At 34.9% G+C, this 24,989-nt stretch overlaps 2 protein-coding genes across 3 annotated transcripts in view; both read left to right on the top strand.

Annotated features, from left to right (window-relative positions):
• The window catches only part of LOC135220066 (BRCA1-associated RING domain protein 1-like), a 41,112-nt gene extending 29,412 nt beyond the window's left edge, over window positions 1–11,700 (top strand). Inside the window, 3 exon segments of the mRNA XM_064257419.1 lie at window positions 776–888; window positions 5,316–5,437; window positions 8,775–11,700. Of these exon segments, the coding sequence (XP_064113489.1) occupies window positions 776–888; window positions 5,316–5,437; window positions 8,775–9,113 (574 nt within the window). The 3' untranslated portion in view covers window positions 9,114–11,700.
• A 7,339-nt stretch (window positions 11,701–19,039) lies between these two features.
• LOC135219951 (WD repeat-containing protein 3-like) overlaps window positions 19,040–24,989 on the top strand; it is a 271,400-nt gene continuing 265,450 nt past the window's right edge. The window contains exons 1-2 of one of the 2 annotated variants that reach the window (XM_064257236.1): window positions 19,040–19,160; window positions 23,063–23,437. The gene's annotated coding sequence lies outside the window, so the exon portion shown is untranslated. Of the gene's footprint in view, window positions 19,168–23,062; window positions 23,438–24,989 lie in introns of both variants that reach the window. The other variant, XM_064257322.1, reaches the window with a different exon arrangement.

Here is a 24,989-nt window from a genome sequence, read left to right as displayed (position 1 = left end):
CTTGCAAACTGATGTTGAGTCCTAGGGGAGTCTGGGGGGTATTTGTTACTGGATACCCTCCAGAATCATTGGTGTAGGGTGGTGGTTTTTAATACTATTTGGTGTAGGTAGTTTTGTCGGTACGTGTTCTGGCTTTGTGTTGTTGTTCATGTTACTGTGCCTAGGGCAGGAGCAATGTCTGTGGTTTACTAATGCTTGGTGAATCCCTTGCTGTAAGGCCTCCTACTATGTAGTAGGTGACTTTGGTCTAACACCACACCTCTACTAATTGAGAGTAGCTGTGCCAGAGTTAGTATTATCTGCTATAGCTCTTTTGACAGGTAAGGAAACAACAAGCATTATGTCAATGCTGGCAAGATTTTACTATTTGCATGTTATTATCAGTTATATAATTGCAATAGATTTTCATACATGACTCCCACCTCCTAACATGTGGGAATCAGCTATGTAATTACTTGGTAAGTTACTTAAGTAAAAATGATATACTATTTATAATAAAATAATGTTGAATTTATACTTACCAAGTAATTACAGAATGGGGGCCCACCCTCCTCCCTTCTCATGGATGATAAGGCATAAATAAAATTGAACTTTGCCGAGCTGTTTACCTATTCCCCGGTAGTGGGTGGGGTACCAACCTACACCGAAGCAAAAGAATTGCTACAGCAATTTTAAAATTTTAGCTACTGGTACTTAGAAATTCTAAGCTATGCAATTACTTGATAAGTATAAATAAAACATTGTTTTATTTTAAAAATGTAATTTTTTATTTTAGTTCAGAGGTGTCACACATCATCGTTAACTGCACATCTGATAGAGTTGTTTTTCATAAGACACCGGAGTACTTGATGGGGATTGCTTCTGGCAAGTGGATAGTCTCACAGAATTGTAAGTTTTCATTTCTATAATTTTTTATGCTGATTATGTGAAAGGTGAAATTTGGATCAAGGTAATTACAAAAGGTTAATATCATTTTGAATAGATGAAAAGGGGTTGATGATGAAGAGATGAAAAGGGTTGGATGAAAAGTGAAAGGGAGAAAGCAGTGCAGTTGGTGCCAAAGGGTCACTGCATAGATGATTCTCTGTATAATTGTCTCAGGATTGATCCCTGAGAACCAGCCCGAGAAGAGTCTACTTGAGACTCAGAGGTCTGGAAAAACTAACACCTATTAATAATAATCTGTATAATTGTCTTAGTACCAGTTAAATTTTGTTGGACATATTTGTATTACAGAGACTAATTGTATTTAAAGTGTGTTGCATAGATTTACATTGTAGTACTAGTAATTTTTATGACTTGGCATTCTGTTTTTTATTTATTTTTTGAAACTGAATAAGTAAAAACCTTAGAGTATTGTCACCTTGTATTGTCTCTCCCAGTGGTCAGCTGAAGTCCCCTAGCCTGATTCAGAAACTGATGTTTCCGAATATAGTTATTTATTATGAATTATACTTTCAGACTATCTAGCCACATTTCCAGATTCCTCTCTCCTTTGGCTCATCTGAAGGATATGTTTTTAAGTGAGTGAAGTCTCTAGCACAGTATTTCAATTTATGGTGAATTTAAAAAAAAAATTTTTTTTTACATCCGTGCGTTACGAATTCATGCATCATTTTGTGATAATATTTTCTCTGTGTTGCTTTAATTGTATTACAATATGTTATATACCAAAATCATCGCAATTTAGTGTACAATACAACGAAAAAAAATGAACTCATTAGCTTTAACAGTTTTGCTCACAGCGTGATTTGTATATGAAATCTTTTTTTCATGCTGTCATATATTCCAATATTTATATATGATAATGATATTTTTTTTTTCATTTCTGATGGTTGCATACTAAACTTCAGGCAATGACAAAAAAAGGAACCAAAAATGAACTCTTAATCTTAAAAACTAAGTGTGCTGTGATTTTTGAAAAAACTTTTTTTCCGCTTCGGCGCTAACTCCCGAATGCCGCTGGTATACGAGAGACACTTTGGTAAATAGCGGCTCGGCGTTTAAGGGCTAATAAGGTGACTTGGGACACTTCCAAACTCCATATGATTTTCGCTTCTGACCTTTGGTTTTGTGATGCCAGGGCGATTTATCCCAAAAATAACCATTTTTCAAATTCTATCTCCTCCCCTTATACTTAATATTAAGACTGGGATTGCTACCATATATAGATGTGATGTAGACCTCCAATCAAATGAAGAGTTATTATTCTAAAAGTTATTTTTTTGCTAGATATGAATTTTTTCATTATGGTAAAAAAGTAAACCCTATAAATCAGGAAAAAAATTAAGAAAAAATAAGAAAAGAAAAATTGGAAAAAAGGGCTTCCTTTGATTGTTCTATAATGTCTTTCTAAGTTATATATGTACCATATTTCAATGCTATAGCTTTAAAACTAAGGAAGAAGATAGAATTTGAAGGTCAATAAGTATAGTTTTGAGATACGGGCATTCAAAGTTTTTCTTTGTATTTTTACAAAGACAGTGGTAATAAATCATGATTATTATGAATTTTATATTTATTTTTGGGTATTAATAAACCAAAACTATGTTATTTTTGATAATCATAATTGAAGATCCCTTTGCTTATAGATCGTAGCCTGGGGCACTGCATCAGGCGAGATTGGGCACTCTTTCCTACACAACTCTCTCTCTCTCTCCTTCACTAACTCATCTTAATGGAGTGAATTTTCTTCTTATTTATGTTAGCGAGATGTTTTCCTTGTCTTTTCCTCTTTGGCGTGATGAAATTCTTGCCGAAACAAAGATAAACAGATGTTAAAGCAAGAGATTGTCAGAGCTGAAACACGAAAGTGTACTCTCTTTTTACAAAGACAATGTTAATAAATCAAGATTATTATGAATTTCATATTCCTTTTTGGGTATTAATAAACCAAAAATATGTTATTTATCATAAATGAAGATCCCTTTGCTCAAAGACCTTAGCCTGGGGCACTGCGCAACATGTGCATCAGGCAAGACGGGGTGTTCCTACTATGCAGCCCTCCCTCTCTCTCTTCACTAACTACGCTAGTATCACAGATATTATGATCTTCTGAACTCATGTTAGAGAGAATTTTCTTTTTCTGTATGTTAGCAAGATGTTTTGCTTGTCTTTTCCTCTTTGGCATGATGAAATTCTTGCTGAAACAAAGATAAACAGACATAAAAGCAAGCGAATGTCAGAGGTGAAACACAAATGTGCACCCTCTATCATGTTTCTGCTCACACTGAAGGGTGGTAAGCTGAGAACCTTCCCTCTTGCGACTCATGGAATCTCTACAGATGCCATTGCTCATAATTTGTTTGGCAATAATTATCAAAATTTACGATAACAGGAGAAATATTGCATTTTCTTGTACGGATCAATGTTTTTGGCTTATTGAGTTACGTTTACTAATCAGCCTGTAACTACGAAAGTAAGAGGAATTGATGAAATATTTCATGTATACATTCTCCATTGCCATATGATGGTCCTTGAATTTTATTATGACTTTGCGTTTTCGCCCTATATATACCCCATATATAGAGGTACCGGCTGGCCCCCTTAAAGTTTAACAACATTACATTTAAAAGTTAAAGGAAAAAAGCTGTGCAGCTGGTGCCAAAGGGTCACTGCAAAGATGATTTTGTGAATAATTTTCTTAGCATAGGTTGAATTTTGTTGGATATATTTGTATTACATAGACTAATCTTATTTAAATTATGTTGAACAGATTTATATTGCAGTGACCTGAGAGAATATAATAAACATCTTTACTGCTTCATTTCTTGTGACAAGATTAGCCTTTTTCTGTAGTCTTAGAGAATAATGTAAAAAGATGCCAGATAATTTTTTTATTGTGATAATGTTGCCATATGAGAAGCATCCCTTAGATAATGAAATATATACAAACCTCACTCCTAAAGCTATAGATTTATCCATTAAAGTTGGAGATGGTATGTAGATATAATGCCTTATGACCATGTAATTTAACCAGATCACTAAAACATTAGTCATAACTGTTATAAGGCTTGCCCATATTTTGCACAGGGCTCACTCAGACATCTCAGACCTCTTAATCTTTTCTAGTTAGTTTTAATATTTATTGAAGCCTCTTATTTTTATTTGCTCAACCACATACCCATCATTAATTGTGGTGCAATTTGTAATCTTAATGAAAACATGGACACTGCATTTCTATAGCGCCTCAGTGGCATGGTCAGTATGGTCTTGGCCTGCCACCTCAGTGGCTGCAAGTTTGATTCTTGGGCATTCCATTGAGAGGTTAGGGATGTGTATTTCTGGTGATAGAAGTTCCATCTTGATGTGGTTCGGAAGTCACAAATAGCTGTTGGTCCCATTGCTGAATAACCAATGGTTCCATGCAATGTAAAAACACCATACAAACAAACAAACAAACAAACTACATTTCTGAATCAAAGAAGAATATTATCTGCTAGCTTGATGGGACCACTGATGTGTATGTACCAGGGACCATGGTTTCCAGACAGGTAAATTTCTCACTTCTTTATTAGTAACAAGCTGTGTTCCCTTTAAATATAATTCCTTCATTTTTCATCCCAAACCCATCATTTATTTGAATGCACCAGGCACTATAATCTTAGTCAGACGGAAGAAAGTCTGTAGATCCACAATGCATTTTCCACTAGGAGCCTCAGGTACCCAGCAGTTACCTGCTTCAATAGTCACATGCTTATCAAGTTGGTTACAGCTAGTCAGACTCCCTGAGACTTCTAGATGTGAGCTCCATTTTTTTTGCAGAATTGTCATTCTTTCCTAGTTTTACCTATTTGATTATTTTTGAGATCTATTCAGTGTTTTTGCTAGCTTTGTGATTGTTTTATTTTTCTGAGTTAATGGTGATAATTTTGTTTTTGTAACCTGGGATTTTCACAGGTGAAAGTGTTAGTTTCACCAATTTTGAGGTTTTCACTGACCTTGTAAGTAGTCATCGGTTGCATATTTTAAAACATTGATATTTTGCAGAATGTTCCATTGTTTTCCTCAGAATACTTAAATGCATATATTGAGTGTGTATTGTTATTGTTAACTGTATGTATAAATAACTGCAGCTAGCTAGTATCCTGCAGGTTTTAAGCTAGTGACCTGTTAGAATTATTAGTGTAAATTATTAAAAGGTTATAGTATTATATTAGATTTTGTAATTTATTTAGATTATTACTCTTTCAGATTTTGCACGCTTGTGCTCTTTTTCACATTCTATCAGTTATTAATATGTGAAGACTTTTTCAGTTATATAGTCATGAGATTAAGTTACATACATATTTTCAACTCAGTATTGAAAATTTTAGGGATGGATGAATGTCTTGCTCAAGGAATGGCTTTGAATCCAGAGTCTTATCAAGTTCAAGGAAGTAACGAAGGTTTGAATAGAGATGCTCCTAAACGTGCAAGGATGAATGCAGCCAAAATGGTAAGACACCTATTATGATTTTTGTGTGTATTTGTGATTGACTTATCCACATATGAAAGTTATGAGCATTGGCATATAGTTTGCTAACATCTGCTGCACACATATTTTATGACTCATTCTTTATTAGTATGAATCTATTATATAATTTACTGTTTTGTATGATTGTTATCATTAGGTAGTTTAATTAGACCACTTGAGTAAAGCTATTTAACTGTCCAGTGTTCAGTAAAGAAGTACTACTGTACAATATTTTGTGAAGATAGTAAGGGAGGATGAATATTGTAACCAGCCATGAAAAGAAGTGGTGAATGAGAGGTGTCTACCCCTTGTTTTTTCATTGTTATCATATTTCACAAAGTTGAAGATGCTATTTTTCTCTCCTGAAATATGTCTTGAAAATTTACTAATCATCTTAGAAGTGTAAGTTTACATTTTTGATAGTCCTATCCTAACTCCCTAGGAAGGTTATCTTTCATTGATTGTTCAGGACCTCTGATTGGAGTGTAGATTATACTTATTTGACAATGAAACAGTAGTAAATAAATAAAAGTGTAGTCTCAAAAATTCTTTCTTGTATAAGTAGATGAGTCAGTGGATGAGTAGTAACTTGAATGTTTTATATCAACAATATTACCAGTACTATTTTGACTCCTCAAACAGCCTGACAGAATTAAATTTTATATAAGTAACTTACAAGTAATTACGCAGCTATACACTCTACTTGCACAACAGCTATAACAATAGGTACAACCAAACAGAGGAGCTCACTTCTATTCTGCCAGTATTTGATGCAACAACAGTCGTTTGTGGCAGCTTTCTTTGGAGTTTTGCTTTGCCTTTTCCATGTATTTTTGTAACATACTCATATCTTTGTAGCTTTTCAGCTTAGTTTAGTGAGTTAGGAAATCCCTTGCATCATCAATATGTTGGATTCAAGCACCTCCAGTGTTAAATATTGTAGGAATGGTTGCAAGACCCAAATGACTAAGATAACATACAATTATCATACAACTTGCTCTAAATGTGGAAGTCAGTAGTGCTCTAAGGAGCTCACTTGTGAAGAAATGTATAGGATGGGATGAGAAGCAATGGAAGAATTTAAGGTTTCATTTATTCAAGTTGAGGATAGAAAGAGGAAGGCAGCTTTTATAGCCAAGCTTAGGGCTCAGAGCTTAGAACCTGTTAACATTTCTGTGATGAACCATAACATTCCTCCTTCCTTGTCTTTAGCCTTATCCCCCATCCTGAGTCCCCCTAACATTTTACCATCAACTCCTGTACCTAGCTCCGTTGCTTCCAAACCTGATACCATTGCCAGCCTTGACGGTAAAGTTGGTTGCAAATTTGACCACAAGGTCGCATTGTCTAAGTTGGGAGAGTCAGTTCCTAATGGATCAAATGCACAGTACTATAGTGTAAGTGCCATTGTCAGTGCCAGTGAAGGAGGTGGCTGTACATCTCACCAACACTCCCTGTCACAGTCCCCTGAACCTGGGAGGAGACATACCGAAGGTTGAAAAGAGATTGTTGGGGTTTGCCGCTGGTTCTTCCCACCAGTTCCCTTGCTACCCCACACATATTTCTTATGACTGCCCAGATATTTTCCACTCTGTTACCCTGCCCAAATTCTACATTCCCCCTTTCCAGCCACAGTCCTAAATTCCTCCCCCTTTTCTCCTTTAAGGTCCCAAATCTTAACTTTTTGGGTTTTTTGCCTATCATTTTCAGATCCATCACCACCAGCCTATGTGGTTTAACACATGCTTCTCCCAAGATCACTTAGCAGTTCATCACATTGCTTTTGTCGGCTCCTCTAACCAGGATGTAATCTATTTGGCATTGCATTCCTCCACTGTCAAAAGTTATCAAGTATTTATCCAACTTTTGAAATGTGTTCATACACGCAAATTCAAAACTTGAGCCATCTCCAATATATAGTCCCCATCTTCTTTTCCAATTCCAAACCCATGGCTTCTCTTTCCCACCCTGCCATTCATATCAGCTGCTATTATCGGCTTCTCCTCTTTTCACTGTTCTAATGGCAGCCTCAAACTCTTTGTCTTTTATGAGGAGTATGCCTCTGCATGATTTGGAATCAGTCATTAAAACTTGGTAATAAGGTAGTTGACTAGTGGTTATGAGGAGTAAGTGGTGAGTACTCTCATTCACCTGCTATCACCCAGCACTTTTCCTTGGGCTCTCTTTGAATAAGGTTTCTTGTTGCTCTCCAGTCGAGTGCTGAGTTGGAAATTTTAAATGTTTTGTTTGCTCTATTGAGGATGGAGACATGACTACGTTATAAAAATACAGATTTTGATGTAGGAAAAACCAATTTTTGGTAGTTGCTGCCGAGTCCTCAAAGCCCCCCCCCTACTTCCCCGACAAAAAGGCATGGGATGTGGTTGAGGGATTATTCTACATTGACCAATAGAGTAATGGTCCATGGTCTTTTAACTGGCCCGGCCGCAAACAAGATGGCTGATGCGCATGCACATTAGTCACTTCTTCCAAATTTTGACATGGAAAAATCCGGGGTCATCCTCGCTGAAGAGCTAGAAATGCCCTCTTGTCATTGAGTCCATTATACTCTATCACATGTCACAGTGTTTATCATTACGACACAATATGTGGCCCTTCAAGCCTTTTGTTTAAGTGGCTCCCCACCATTTTGAGCTTTTATCTTGCAGTTAAATCTCCTGAATTGAGTAAGTAAACAAATCTAAAATTAAAGATAAGCAATGTAGGTTAAGATAGACAATTAATTACTGTACAGGATCATTGTAGTATGTAAGCTTTCCCATTAGCTGTGGGATACATTTAGGCTATTGCACGTGGTCTACATTACAAGAGGCCATATCCCCAAACTGTCTGCCGTTCAGTTTTATCCACATTGTTGGTTTATTACTTAGTGATGTTTCAAAATTTTTTATGGTTTATAACTGTTGAATTGTTTGTTATGATTCTTGTTATAGCTTGTCAATAATGAGTACTGTATTTGGTTGGTATTACAGCAGGCACTTAACATACCTTTGATGTTATGTAACTTGTAGATGTGTTTGGCAAAATCCTTTTTGTTATGAAGTGTTAAGAAAAGAAGAAAATTGTGTTAAATTACACTTTTGGTGCATTTATATCTTTGATATAATAATTGTTTGTTTGGTAGTATTAGACATACCTTAGGCTATAAATGTTGGTAGCTTGGTCAAGCCTAGCCTAAAAACCCTCAGTTAATCTGGTGATTTGGCTAATCTGTCAAGGGTTTTCCCCTATACTTGCTGGATTAGTGAGGTGTTATTGCATTCAGAAAATGTTTACTCAACAATTGTATATTTTTCAGCGTCCAGGATTGTTCAGCGGCATCCACATATTTTTATGGGGAAACTTCAAGGAGTCATTTCGTAACAAAAAAGTACTTGAGTGTTTGGTCAAAGCAGGAAATGGAATAGTTCTAGGCCGAGAGCCTAACCCAGAATCTACAGCAGGCATGAGAACAGTGCCTTATCATACACAACCTAATGATACTTTAGGTAGTTGCTCTCACATTATATTATATCAAGAAGGTTCAGTTGAACCTCAAATTAAGTATAATATGGAACATATCAAAACCCTTCCAGTCTCATGGTTTGTTAACTGTATTGAGGCTTTTACTATTTTAACACCACCTAAACATCCTTAGGTCTATGTGCCTTAGATTATCTGCATTGAAAAATGCTTTAGTATTTGTAAGAGTAGCTTAGTAGTCCAATTAAACTATGTATACATATGTCTATACGGTGCTCACTAAGATTAAATTTGTAAAGATTTACAGTGTTCTAGTTATGTTTTATTTGTTTATGTAAGCTTTTTGATAGCGTAATCGCTGTTTTCGTCCTCACCCTCCGTGGTGACTAGACTAATATCAAAGAAATATCTCTTAGCCTGGTCATGTAGCTGGGTATTGTGTCATAATGATAAACACTGTGACATGTGATAGAGTATAATGGACTCAAAGACAAGAGGGCATTTTCTATCATCTTCAGCGTGGTTGGTGTTATCTTATGGTCTCGTGTTTGCTATTTGTAAAAAGTGCAAAATTTGAAAAATTTGTTTTTTATCCAGAAGTTTTAGCTAATTAAATATTCCACAATAGAGTAGGCAGTAGCCTACATGAGATGATAGCCTAACACTGAAAGACGCATACTGACACATCCCTATTGGCACTCCCTTCCACCCCTTCCTAGGGTTCCGAATAGAAAAAGTCATGCCTTTTGGGCTAAACATTTCCCCAAGAATTTTTACCAAATTAGTAACGGTAGTTGTCCAGGAACTCAGAAAGACGGAATACAACTAATAGCTAACCTAGACGACTGGTTAATCTGGGGGTACAAGAAAAGAGTGCTTGGAAAACCTAAGAGCAATGATCAACTGACTCCAGTCAAAAGGTTTTATAATAAATTGGAAAAATTTGGTTTTATGTCAGACCAGAAATGTTTTAGTTTTTCTCTCTGGGTTGTGGGAATTAAGAATTTTGAGAGCATAAGCCTTTTGTTACCTATCAATTTCTTTATTAAACTCCTTTGAGGATGAAGACAGCGACTACATTATAAAAATACTGATTTTGATGTAGGAAAAACCAGTTTTTGATAGTCACTGTTGAGTCCTAAAGGCATGGGATGTGGTTAAGGGATCATCCTATGTTGACCAACAGAGTAATGGTCCATCTTTTAACCGGCCTGGTTGCAAACAAGATGGCCGATGTGCATGCACATTAGTCGCTTCTTCCAGATTTTGACATGGAAAAATCTAGTCATCCTCGCTGAAGAAGCGAGAAAATGCCCTTTTGTCTTTTGAGTCCATTATACTCTGTCACATGTCATAGTGTTTATCATTATGACACAATAGTACCCGGCTACAAGATCAGGTTGAAAGATATTTCTTTGGTATTAGTCTAGTCACCATGAAGAGCACTGGCACACCATGGAGGGTAACTCCTTTGAGGACTAAACAGCGACTACCAAAAATAGGTTTTTCCTACCTGTTTTTTTCAAACTCATACTTTGTATTTAAAATTTTGTTTTTCTTAGCCTAAATATCTAGAAGAAATACATTTTATTGTAGAAAGTATAAATTAGATATTTTAGTGACATGTACATAGTATAGGGTGCATACATTTGATTTATAGTTATTAAAGATGATCTTTCATTAATTGAAAGTTAATTTAAAGTAACCTTTCTGTTTAGTGTATGAATTATCAATTCATATACTGCAGACTTTTATGTTTATGTGGATACAAACCCTGGTATTTTGGTGCTCTTATATTTAAAGGGTTGGGGAGGTAAATTGTTTTAAATTATAAGTGTATGTATTACCATCTTTTGTATGCTGCCAGTCTACTCTTGTATTATTTTGCTTTTAAATATAATGTATATACTATGTAATGATAAGGGACCAAAATTCCTCCCTATTTTGTAAAGAGTTAGTAGAACGTTATTAGAGCTGTTTAGATTACATGTTCTGACCCATACATTATGTAACTTCAGTGAATATCCTTGCATAATGAATGGTCCTATGCACCTCCTAAACAGTGAAGGAAGTCATAACCTGGAGTCTTGCTTTCTTGATAAGAAGTATGACACCATGCCACAAATGGATGGCATGGGCTAATTAATTTATTTTGTTTTGGGCCGTAACTAACCAAACCATGATTTTGCCTGCCTCAGGTGCATATTAAGCTGTGACTAAGTGGTACAATTGTACTAATTTATAGTACGTAATTATAATAACCAGTCCCTGCCTCCTTGCCAGTTTCTTCTATAGCAGTTTGTGCTATTCGTCCACATGTTTTGCCATCTCAATGTTTTTCAACACAGGATTCTATTTTATACGGTAGCCAACCTCATGACCATTTTATTGTGAAAGAACAAAATTTTATATTTTTTAAGGAGGTGCTGAGATGTGCCTGGCTCGCTAAAACAAGCTTGACCTAGTGATAAAAGGTTGATGTAATGGACTTCTTTTAAATGAAGACAAACTTGTCTCAAAATTAGGCAGATTGATTCATGAAAATATGATATTGGTTTATGCTATTTTATGTATGTATTATTCAGCAAACATTCTTATAAAAAGCAAAAGGCTATGAATTTAGAATTATGATTCTACAGAGTAGCATGCCTTTATGCTGAAAAAGGATAGTTTAAGAAGTGAAGGAAAGGAGTAGAATGGAATAAATATGTACATGTATTAGGTAAAAAAATAAATGTGAATATTAGCTGTATAATTTATAACATCTATGTCATCCTTTATATTTTATTAGGGTTCCCCAATACTGTAATCAATTTTGTTGACTAATTTCATTTGAATTTTTATTTAAATATTTTTAGTAGGAGGGGCATGGCAAGGACACAACCTTTCCATCATTGCCCTATTTTATTGCTAATTTTTAAGCTAAATCATCAATATTGTTATAGTTACTCAGCATCAGTCAAAGTCCAGGATATTTCTCTTGAGACAACCTAGTGGGCATGAATAAGATTACTGATCCTCATGTCTCTTACACAGTTTCTGTTGAGTTGTGAATCTTCAGTTGTATGACAAGGGTGAAACTAGAGATGAGATAACAAACAATCAAGAAGCTCCTGTGAGCAATGCCCAATAAAGCTATCTTTAGGACAATCAGAGGGTGGTAACCTTTAGTTTAAAGTAAAAAAAGAAAAAAGATTTTGTTTGAGAATAACACAGCTGGTACCAAATGAGTTTATTGCAATATTTTTAAATGATTTGCTGTCTCTACTTACAGCAAATAAAAGCATATGTAAAATATAAGGTTTTGTTTGAGAACACAGCTGGTGCCAAATGAGTTTATTGCAGTAGTTTTAAATGATTTGCTCTCTCTACTTGCAGCAAATAAAAGCACATGTAAAATATAGTTTGACAAGGCATATACACTTCCTATCTTTTTTGCTTTCCAAGGTATTGATGATATTTTTTATTTTATTTGTATGTTTGCGTCGTAATAGAATTTCAATGCTGAACTTTCTTTGATATGGTCTTCTTAGAGACAGTATTTTTTTTAATGGTAGGTCATGGTGTCTCCAATCATTTAATTTTTTTTTAAGGGAAAAATGTACTTTTTAATGGTAGGTCATGGTGTCTCCAATCATTTAACTTTTTTTTTAGGGAAAAATGTACTAATTCGAGTCAGCATATTTCCCATGAACAGAACATTGTACTAACCAGACTATACCTCAGAAATTCAACAAAGCAATTCAATCATAGCTAGGTAGTCTAGAAAAATGCCTTATTTTAATAGGCCATCACAGCCAGAAATATGCATGAAAGGCCAGGTAAACAATTGGCAGCAATGAAAAATAGAGATGATTCATTTCACATTGATGTTAGTTAAGGGAATTCACTGTTTGTTAACAAAACTAAATTCTATCATGATGACTTTTTTTCTAGTTAGTGAGAATTTAGATTGCCTAATAATGATGCATGTACATTAAAATTATTATGATGATTAATTTTTAAACTAAATTATAGATATCGAAGTATTACTTGCTAAATTACAATACCTGTAGAAGTTAATTTATTTATGCATTATTAAGTGACATTAAAATAAAAGCTAGGTTTTTAATGTCATGATTTGAGCTACTTCTAAGCTGAAATTTATTCCTTGGACAAACACTATGCCTTTTAGGTGACAGTGACTTGTCTTTAGCTTGAAATTTCTTTTTATAATACATACTTTCATCATTTTTGTCATTTGTATAAATGAAAATGAAATAGGAATTTTGACCACTTGTCAATGAGATTGATTACAATAAAGTAAACCAGTCTGCTGAGCCAAATCTCATAGCTTTGTTAGGTGAGACCACTTGTAAAATACTATTCTGACCTATGTTAATTATTACAAAAGAGCTTAAAGTGAGAGACACCTAAAAAAAATCATACTCTCTTAAGTGAGCCAATCTATCTTTTACACTACCTGTATTTATACATACTTTTGTATTAATATAGTGTTATTTGCTGTTGAACACTGCATTTTGTATATTTAGAAATTATTTTTTTACATATGATTAGTACTATTTCTAAAAATGGGAAGTTACTTTCCAATGAAGAAGTAATTTTTGTACTTTGAAAGGTCTTATAAAAAAGTAATTACTTGTACATTAAAGGAAAAATTAAAAAAAAAAAATCCACTAAATTGTTAGTTATATAAGAATATACAAAATAAGAAAAAAAAATAATAGTAAAACAATAAAGAAAAAGATCATGTAAAACTGCATGGGGACATAAGTTTCTGAATAAAAATTTTATGCATACTGTTATTGAATAATCTTACTATTTACAATGAATGAACCATTAAGTAGAAAGAAGCCTGAGAAACTGTTGTTTTGACAACAGAACTGTGACATGAATATCCAAATTTTGCTTTTTTCTCAACATCTGTCCAGGGATTAAACATAATATTTTCATTTGGCTTGTGGACATTTCTACTCAATAAACACTGTTCCTCCTTATGTATTTATGTTAGCATCTATTCTTACTTTAGTTATTTCTTTCAGTATCTCTTCCAGTATTAATAAATATGAATCCTGTTTCTTGTTCCAGTCCTAAAAATTACTGCTAACATTTGTCTCTCATCCCTACTGTGTTAAGTAATTATTTATTTACAATTGTCTCTCATCCCTACTGTGTTAAGTAATTATTTATTTACAATTCAATCTGCCAATTTCACTGTACTGTCTATTGGTCATATTTCAGATTTGTGAAATTAGTAGTACTATTCCTCTAAATTTAACATAAGTTTTGACAAGAAAATACATAAAATGATTTTCATATTTAAGTCCTTGAAACTGGTTACTAATTATAATTGTTATCTCAAAGTAAAGATTTTTTTTCATCATTGCTATTCTTGTTCATATTTATAGCAAAATTAGAAAAGGAAAATTTCATGAAAATGAAAACTAATGCCATGTAATTTTGTGGTACATACAGCAGACTGTAATTCTAAGGAATCGGATGATTTAGCAAAGAAGGAAAGACAAGTATGTACCTACCTCATAATTGTGTTATGCAGTATAGGATGAGATTCTTTTGAAGGTCGTTTTCAAGATGGTTGAATGCAGCCTTATTTCTAAGTGGGTGCTTTTCCTGTAACCAAGAATGCTAGGTAATACTGTTGATCCTAGTCATTTGTTGAGGCTAATTAATGCTAGTAAAAGTGAACCCAGTACATTATAGGATATATTAGTGACAAGCTGACAAGAGCAATATGCTTAGTCTCCATTAGTCTAGCCTGAGGAAGGTCACTGAAGACAACTGTAAATTGGTGTACACTGCATGACTTTTATGTAATCTTTATGCATATGTGGTAGACTCTGTCTGAATGTTTGAGTCTGAAGATTGGAAGGACTGCCATTGTCCTTTTAATGGCAGATTGATAATAGAAAGATCTCATCTCCACAGAGGTAATGCCTACAATTTGTTTTGCACTATAAGCATCTGGAAAGCCCTTGCAGTGTCTAGTTCCCAACTGCAACACAAATTATTGTAGATTAAACCAGGATATACACTAGTGTGGGTTCATGCTTGTGGAGCACCCTGTAAGTAAAGATGAGTAAGTGGAGTACATGAAGAGGCTCAGTGTGGCCCTTATGAGTTATTTAGCAAGCAAGGTGTGGAAATGTTCTAAAACGTTGCTTATACAGGCTCCTGGAATATGGTATTTTGAATACTTATCGTCCACATATTTTTTTCTCACACACTTAACTGTCATAAGTTCTTTATAATTTCCTGCACTTTTTTTTTTAGCTTTTCAAGGCACTCCCACACAAAGGATAGGAGGCTCCTGAACCTTGAGTTTATTAAGATAATTTTTTCCTCAAAAGATGTCATTTATATTTTTTTATACATTTTTACCAGTCCTCATATATAGTTTTATGTTAGGTGTGCTAGTACAGTACTTATAAAGAATTATTGATTGACTGGTTACTTGAGGAAGATTTTTATTATTATTTCATCTCCATTTAAAATTTTTGCAGGGATAACTTTTGGTCATTGACAGCCATTTGTTGTGATGCCAGTCTACAAAAATAAGTACTTTATCAATCCGTCCTTGGAATTCATTCAAGAGCTTGTGTCCAATCCCTTTCATAAATGTTGACTTCAAGAAGCATAGATATTTTCATTATTTTTCTAGCCTGATATACAGGGAGAGATAGCATGGCCTATAATTGGGGAGCATGTTTGAAACCAACAATCGAATTGTGAATCACTCAATGAGAACTAAAATTTAGAGCTTGGTGATGAAGTTAAACTAGCACTTGAAACTATGTGATTGGAGGCCACTTCCTCTGCTCCTGAAATATCCCTGTATTTCTTGGACAAAGGAAGTGGCCTCCAATTACATTGTTACAAGTGATAGTTTGACCTCATCACCAAGCTAGATCTAACTAAATTTTAGTTTTCATATGGCTGGCATAAAGTGATTGTTCACAATAACGAAGTTAATTATATTTTACGTAACAGATTACAGCTTTAAAAATATATCTGATTTGAATGAACATGCTGAAATAAAAAAAATTAATTAGGAAATTTATGCCAATACTTGGCAAGTGAAATTTTGGCATTCCCACAAAATACAATATGTTGTGTTGGATTTTGTACAGACAGGAGCAGGGTCAGCTTTGACGGATACTCAGAAACTGTGTGAAGTAGTTCTGTCCAAGTCTTGATTTTTGTGGCGACTGCCATAATCTTACTGTCGGTTTAATCTATACTTTAATTTGTCTGTCTCATCATTCGACATATTTTGCCATTAAACTGTTATACAGTACAGTGCTGGATTCAGTGATCTCACATAATTATTCATAGGAATTTTTAGTTTTTGTCTGCTTGTCTTTGTTGCAGACTTGTTTGTTTTATGTGCACCCTCCTTTCTTTAATGTCTGAATAAAGAGCACATCATAGTTCATTTTTTACACCTAGTAGTATACCGCCCCAAGACTGCTGACCACTTCACATCATTGGAGTCTTGGAAGATGGCAGCTGAGAAACAATTTCTCAGTGTTTTGATGCTGTTAGACATCAAAGCCATGGAAGCTCTGCACTTCAGCTGCTGACCTAACCAGAAGTGCTGAGGGTAGGGTCTTGGTGTTTCTGCCGAGGGTATTGTAGAGTGGAGTCAGGATTTACATGGTGTCCACCAGGAATTGGTGGTATTAGTGTAGCATTTCTGTGAATTCTTGGAATTCTTTCATGGTAGTGTAAATGAAATACTTCTGATGGCTGGTACCTTTTATAGAAGCAGCTGAATGTTATTTGCTGAGATGACCTTCAAATTTGATTGTTAAGTCTCCTGTGACACTTTTGTTCGGATGAAATACAAAACCATTATTGCATAGTAACTTCATGATTGGCTGTTGAAGCTAGTGGCTAAACTAGATTTCAGCAGCAAAGCTCCCCGTAGGGGGATAACGCGGATATTGCACCTCCTGTTGCATTGTAAGCATTTTTTTGCAACATTCCCTCAACCCTAGCTGCAAACCTATTCATTCCTTTTACTGTACTTCTGTTCATATTCCCTTTCTTCAGTCTTACTTTCCACCCCTCCTAACAATTTTATAGTACAACTGGAAATTTTTCCTATTACACTTTCTGTAAGACCTAGTGCTTTGCCTTTGGCCTAAATTTTATATGCCATTCCATTCCAAAAGCAAAGCTTACAAATCATTACAAAAAATAATTATATAGTAGAAAAAAAAGCTAGAAAAAACAACAGTATACAAGATAGAAATGTTAAAATTGAACTTTAGATGAAGAAGATACAATTATCAAAGACCACCAAATTAACGTTTCTGAGCTACAAGATGAAAAGCATGAGTTTCACCAAATTTAAAAGTCCATATTCAGCCAGATTAGACATCTAAACAAAAAGCTCAACCTTTACAAAAAGGAATTTTACTGAAAGTGTTCACAATAATAAAATTGAAACACTAAATCCAATATGCAACAAACCCTCGCCATGGTTGGTTTGCTTCTCGCCTCGTTGGTCGCGGGTTCGATCCTCGGCCATTCCATTGAGGATTGAGAGATGTGTATTTCTCGTGATAGAAGTTCACTCTCGATGTGGTTCGGAAGTCATGTAAAGCCGTTGGTCCCATTGCTGAATAACCACTGGTTCCATGCAACGTAAAAACATCATACAAACAAACCTGTATAAAGATCATAAGAGACATCTTAAATATGTGACATCTCTAGTTAGTACAACTATAAAAGTTTGGCAAAAATTCAGGAAATAAGTGAAACATGCCAAATCGGCAAGACAGGCTATTTTAAGAAATTGAATTAAGATTCTTGAACTCGAAGAAATCGGCAACAAAGGAAAAATATTTATAAATGTAAGCAACAAGAACCTAGATGAATATTTTCCTAAAATAGGTAACTAACTGAATCATATGAAAGAATTAAGTTACGTCATCTCAAGTTGTAACAAATCTGATCTTGGCAGATTGAGTGATAAGACAGCCAGCACCATCAGTCACATAAACATTAAACAATTTTATGGTCATTTGTTGCTTGGAAAATTATTCACTGGAGAATTTTGAGTCACTATTCTTCCCATTTCCAAATTCTCAGGCATTCCATTGAGGTGTCAGAGATGTGTATTTCTGGTGACAGAAGTTCACTCGACGTAGTTCGGAAGTCAAAGCCATTGGTCCGTTGCTGAATAATCACTGGTTCCATGCAACGTAAAAACACCATACAAACAAATATTTGCAAACCACAGACACACACTGAGTAAATTACAGGCCAGTTGTTCTAACTAGTTTATTATTGAAATTGTTAGGAAAAATTGTTAATTCATTACTCAAATTCCAATATACTTAAAGTCGTGCAGTGCCTGCTCAATTTGTATTTAAGTAGAAATATAATTACAGAACTTATTCGCACATATCTTTCGTGCATTTGGCAATCAAATTGTATGAATGGAAAACAGGACTGAACCCAATAGCTACACTTCCTTGAGCTATTCGCCCATGTAGTGTTTCAAAAGATGAATGTGAGTTTCTAATTGTAGGTATGTTCTGTCACACAGGTAGTCTTTCAAATGCTCAAAGACTTTTTCAGTAATTCCTTCAGACTGAAGGAATTCAGATTATTACAATCAAATACACTTTTCACAATAGCCACTTTTCAAATGCAAGGAGCTTGTGTCAACACTCAACTTTTGCATTCATACCTTCAGTGCAATTAAACCTGAAAAAATGTCCACTCCGTTAGGTTAAGTAATTGGTATATGATCGGTTTGACTGTTTTCCATTTTTAATAACTAAAGACATCTTGTTTACGCTGTTAAATATCATTAGTGTCATTTGCATCAGGTGTTGTACTTTCCGATTTCGCATTTCATAAAAAAACGACATTTAATCTTAATTTTCTCCTTAGAATTATCAGCCAGTTCTTGAATTGTCGTTGGTGAAAGTAAATTAAGAGTCGGTACATAGGCAAAGCAGAAAATTCATCTCTTGACGACTAAAGAGGAAGAATTTCTAAAGAAATGTGGTATTACAGAGCAAGGGAGCCGTTTCAAAGCTATATCCCTCCTACTACTACTACTACTACTACTAGTGCTACCATACGATATACTTTCGTGCTCAAGATGAGTGCCCTAGAAGAGGTTATAATGAAACTCAGTGAGGAGCTAAAGGAAGTGAAAAGAGGCTTAGACACTGAACAGAGAGTAAGAAGTGAGGATTTTAACCCAGTGATTAGAGAAGAGGTGAAGGAATTATGGGAGAAAGAAAAACGTAAAAATAATCTTGTTATTTACAACATCAAGGAATGCTTAGTGGGAAATAATGAAACTAGGCTTAGAAATGACACAGAAACCTGTAGCAAGCTGTTCAAAGAGGAACTAGGGCTAAGGGACATTGAAATAGTAGAAGTAAGTAGATTAGGAAGAAATGATAGGATGCAGGCACCCAATAATAGTACTACAGGGAACCAGGATAGAGACAGAGAACCTAGGCCAAGACCTATTTTAGTTAAGATGAAAAGTGAAAGGGAGAAATGGGCAGTAATAGGGAAAGCCAAGATTCTCAAGGGGAAACAAGAGGTAGGATACAACAGAATATTCATAGCACCAGACCTAACCTTCAGAGAAAGAGAACAGGATAAGATATTGAGACAGGAACTCAAAGACAAGAAAGAAAGGGGGGGAACTCAAAGACAAGAAAGAGGGGGAACAGGATGGTACATCAGAAAGGGTAAACTAATCAGAAATGAAAATTTTCAGAGTCTGGATGGGGCAATAGGAGAAATGTAATAAACGGAGATGAAAATAATACATTAACCAAGGAGCCAAAATCAAAAAAAGTTGAAATACAGTTCAAAATATATATGATAAATATACAGTGTTTAACTAGACAAAAGATAGTAGAAATAGAAAGTTTTTTAGACAATGAAAATAAGATATTTTGTTTAACTGAAACTCACCAGAAACTAGACAAGTTAGCATTAAGTAAAGGTATAAATAAAATAGAAAATATGAGGGAGATGAAAGACAAAAAAGGGGGAGGGTTAATGATGCTATATAGAGACAGTGATAGCACAGAGTTAAACAAGGTGGAGACTATTAGCAAAGACCTACTATATGCTAAATGCAAAATATACAATAATAATATCCATATTTTATTGTTATACCTATCAGTAGGAAATACAGAGGAGGATAAAAATAGAGATAAAGCAATAAAAACTAGAATGCGAAAACATAATGAAAAACATAAACGACCAAGAATCATTACTGATTTTAGGAGATTTCAATGGCCATATAGGTTTCTTAGGCCACCAGAATACAGACAGAAACGGGGAAATAATATTAGAATGGATGAATGAACATAGGCTAATACTACTTAACGCAGAAGACAGATGCACTGGAGTATACACATGGGAGAGAATGCAGATGAAAAGCGTAATAGATTTTGCTTTAGTCAATGAGAAGTTATACAAAAATTTTGAGGAGATGGTAATTGATGAAGACAAAAGGAATTTGATATCTCAGACCATAACCTAATTACCATTCACTTAACATTCAAAGGACAGAACAAGAATCTCAACAAGGGTAAATGGGGGGAAGTAAAATACTTCAAAACAGATGAAGACAACCTAAATGACTTTATAAAAAAATTAGAAGAGATCCTAATAGATAAAGACATTGACAGAATCACAGATATGGACCTATCAATAAAAGAAGTAGCAGAAGACAAGCTAATGAGAACATACAGGAGAAAGATGCTAGTAGAGGAGAAAGTAGAAGAGCAACCCTGGTTCAGTGAAGAAATAAGAAAAGGTATCAAGGAAAGGAAGGAGCTGAATAGGAAGAAAAGGAATGAGAGAGATAATGTCGTAAAAGAAAGTCTAGAGAAGAAATATATGCAAAAGAAAAAAGAAGTGCAGATATTAATAAGAGAAAAGATAACAATATATGAAAAGAAAATAACAGAAGAAATAAAAAGAAACAAAAACAAAGAGCTCTGGGAAAATATTGGTAAGTTAAGAAATAAGCAAAAAGCCAAAAAAGAAACTATACACTTATATAATGAACAGGGAAGCAAGCTAAATGAGGCTGAAACAAAGGAAGAATTAGTGAATTATTGGAGAACCATTTACAGCAAACACGAAAATAATATAAAGGAAATCTGGAACGAAGAGAAAAGGATGGAATATGAAAATGAATTGGCAGCAGAAGATGATATCATAAGAATTGGAGACTATAGATTCCCAGAAGTACTAAGAGAACACATGGACCTAGTGATGGAATGCAAAAGGAAGATAATCCCAATGCAAGAGCCTGTGATAACCAAGGAAAAAGTCATAGCTTGTCTAAGTAAGCTCAAAGCTAAAAAAGCTGCAGGCCCAGATGGAATCAAACCAGAGCTTTACAAAGCTTTAATGAAGAGCAAAACATGTATAGAAGTACTAGTTAGGTGTTACAACAAAGAACTAGAAATCAAAGAAAAGCCTGAATCTTGGAAGAAATCTAGAACAAAAAATGATAGAAAAGAAAAGGAAACCAAGGGCTAAGGATTTAAGGCCTATAGCTTTATTAAATATATCATACAAAGTATTCATGATGCTGATAAAAGACGAAATAGAAGCACACCTCAGACTGAATGAACAAGATCACGAATGCCAAGCAGGATTTACAGGAGGGAGTAGGATAGAAGATAACATTCTTACACTACAATATGGTGTAGAAGAGAGCTACAGGAATAGAAAAACCATTAATAGTAATAGCTATCGATTACAGTAAAGCATTTGACTCGGTAAAACGAGAAGTCAGGATTGAAGTTATGAAACAGTTCAAAATACATCAAAAATCATAGAGGCAGTAGTTAACATATATGAAGGGGATAGCACAATAATAGACCTAGGGGAGGGAGTAGAACAGGAAATGGGAATTACAAGTGGGATTAGGCAAGGTTGCACAGGCTCTACTTCACTTTTCAAACTAATGACATATTTAATAATTAAGAAAATGGAGGAAGGGACAGGATTTGAAAATGAACTAGTAAAGATAGGGACACTTTTCTTCGCCGACGATGGATTAGTTCTAGCAAGTAATATAGAAGACGCAAGAATAAACATAAAGATTTTAATAGATATAGGGAACAAATGTGGGCTAGAAATAAATAAAGAGAAAAGCAGCATCATTATTTTCAACATGAAAGATAAACCAGAAGAGATAGAGAACATAAAGGTGAGGGAGAACATTACATATTTAGGAATAAAGATAAATGACTCTAGAAATCTGTTTAAGCTACAGAAAAAAGAAATGTTGAATAAAGCACAGAAGTTAGCCAACCTAACCTACTCCGTAATAGAAAAAAGCTGCAACAAAGTTCTAATAGGGAAAACATTCTGGAAAAACATAGCTCTACCATCAATCTTATACGGAACCAATGTGGTTAATCTAACAGACGCAGAAATAGAAAAATTACAAAGAATGAGGAATGGGGTATATAGGAAAATATTAGGGGCATGTAGAAGTACAGTAGTAGCCACATTAAGGGGGGAGATAGGAGCTTCTTCAATGAAAAGTAGAATTATGATGGGAAGATAAGCTATGTAAATAATACTTTAAATGGACGGAAAGAGATACTGAAGAAATTAATTACAGATATGCAAGAAAAGGAAAGAAAATGGTGGAAACAAAAGTGGAAAAACAGGCATGCATTAAAAGTTAAAATAAATTAAGAAAATTAGAAGGAATGTCCAGAACAGAAATAAAGGACAAAGCCAGAATATGGGATACAGAGAGGTGGAAAGAAGAGTTGGAAAATAAAGTGACTGTGAACATATATAAAACGTGGAAAAGAGAAATAAAAGACGAAGAAATTTATGACAACTCTATGGGTTCAGTCCTTCTCTTCAAAGCCAGAACCAACTCTCTTAATTTAAATATAGCAAAAAGGCACCAGAAGGAGAACACCTGTTGTCCTTTTTGCAATGATGCAGTAGAAGACATATTTCATTTCCTTTTATATTGTGATACATATATAGAGGAACGGGTTAAAGCAATAGGGCTACAACAACCCTATGAAGAGAAGGAAAGTGACGTAGTGGGAAAATTTCTATTTTCAGGTAACAACGAAATAAGAAAAGAAACCATATACTTGATGTGGAAAAAAAGAGAGAAAAAAAGGAAAGAGCTAAACAAATAAACAAACAAAAACAAAAAATACCCAAGACTAAGAGGCGCCGTTGCAAAGGCATTGCCTCGACCCATAACTACTACTACTACTACTTGTGTATTACAAACAATTCCATGTGGTTATCTGGAGTCTTGTAAATGAACTGGCAACAACCATAGAGTTTAACACATCTCTGGTGTTCATTACCAATTAGGAACCAAGTAAATCGAAATCTTCATTCTGAATTACTACTACAACCAGCGAGAACTTTGCTTCGGCTATGATATTTCTGTGAGCCAATCCCCCCAGCCTTTTGAGTTTTAAGGTAGGTACCCAGGAGTACCCTAGTAGGTACATACCCAGTAGTAGGTAGGTAGTAGCTAGCTGCCGTCATTTTTTGTGTATGCATGTTGGCTTCCTATTCGGTAGGTAGCTGTAGCTAGGTATTAGGGTAAAACATCACAGCAGGCCACCTACAATCAACACCTAGGCTAGCCACCCTCCGAAAAAGTACATTATAACGCGTCCTGACATCCGAGATGGGCATCAGTCGCGACTTGTTGTTGGTGAGAAACGGAGCTAAAGACCTCTACTCTCCTTTCGAAGTAAGTATTTTCTCCAAAGTTAGAAATTAAGGCCAAATTTTAAGATTTAAACAGAGGGTACTGAAAATGGCGCCCACGGCAGTGGAAATCTCACCAAAACGCTTTAGAAATTTTTACTTACAACTAGGGGGAAACATCACAACAGGCCAACCCTCATCACGGTAGACGGGTCTTATTCACTCTTTATTTAATTGGTGAAACATGAATACAATTGCAACTCTAAGCATACCATTTAAAAGACTGAAGTTTCGTCACCATATTGTGATATATGAAAGCCCCATACGAACTAAAATAAGCATGTGAGCTCTTCGTAAAATATGTTTTCAAGGCAGTTTTGAAATCCAATATGGCGGCTACGTTTTTCATGGACGGTTCTCATCAGTGACGGCCACCATCTTTCCCCAGCCTTCCCAGCACTCATTTGAACAATGTTAGCGTATGTATGTAACGTTTATTGATCTTACTCAAGATTGCAGTTGTAATCAGCACAATAAAACAACATTTTGTTGCCTATATTAGTGAAAGTATGAAACTTGTTATTCCCGGGGTTATGGTTGGAACTGAATTCATTCTTACCTTGTAATCAGCGGTTTTTATCCTTACTGCCATCACAACTGAAACTCCACAGTGCTTATTTGATTGTTATTATACACATTTTGGTCTCAGTTCACTCCACATTGCACTTTAAACCCGTTGCTGTTCCTGGTTTCTAAGCGCGCGCGCCATAAACACAATTACAAACAGCAGACGACGACAGACGGAACGAAACTGCAAAGTTGTTTTTTAATTCCCTAAACCCCTGTTTTACTTTACTCATTATTTAGTTTAAATTTACTTTGTTATTTAAAAATTTTGATTTAATTCATGTATATTATCCCTTTTTTGCAACCAAATTACCCCGAAAAATTACAGATATTTCTAAAGTAGATAAAATCAAATGTTTCTAACGTTTTCGTACATCTGGCTGCCGAAAACCATAGAGGAACGAATACGTTTTTTTTTTTTTGCTTTTTTGTTTTTGCTAGCACTTTTCATTGATTTCAGTCTTTATTAGTATTTTGTTTAATTTCTTAATAATCGTATGCCAGAAATAAATGTAACCTTTAATGTTTGCATGCTAAGAATGGCAAAATCATCGTTGCCCACATTAGTGGAGGCTTCACACATACGCCGTTCCATTATTATCCTGTTAAGCGTCCGCCCCTGATGAGCTCGCTGCTAACGTACCGTCACGCTTTTTTTGTAATCAGCGATCATAGCACTGATGATAGT

This window comes from Macrobrachium nipponense, chromosome 11 (assembly GCF_015104395.2).
Source record: "Macrobrachium nipponense isolate FS-2020 chromosome 11, ASM1510439v2, whole genome shotgun sequence".
Taxonomy (NCBI): domain Eukaryota; kingdom Metazoa; phylum Arthropoda; class Malacostraca; order Decapoda; family Palaemonidae; genus Macrobrachium; species Macrobrachium nipponense.
Note: the sequence above shows the minus strand (reverse complement) of the source record. Positions and strands in the feature narration are given on the sequence as shown.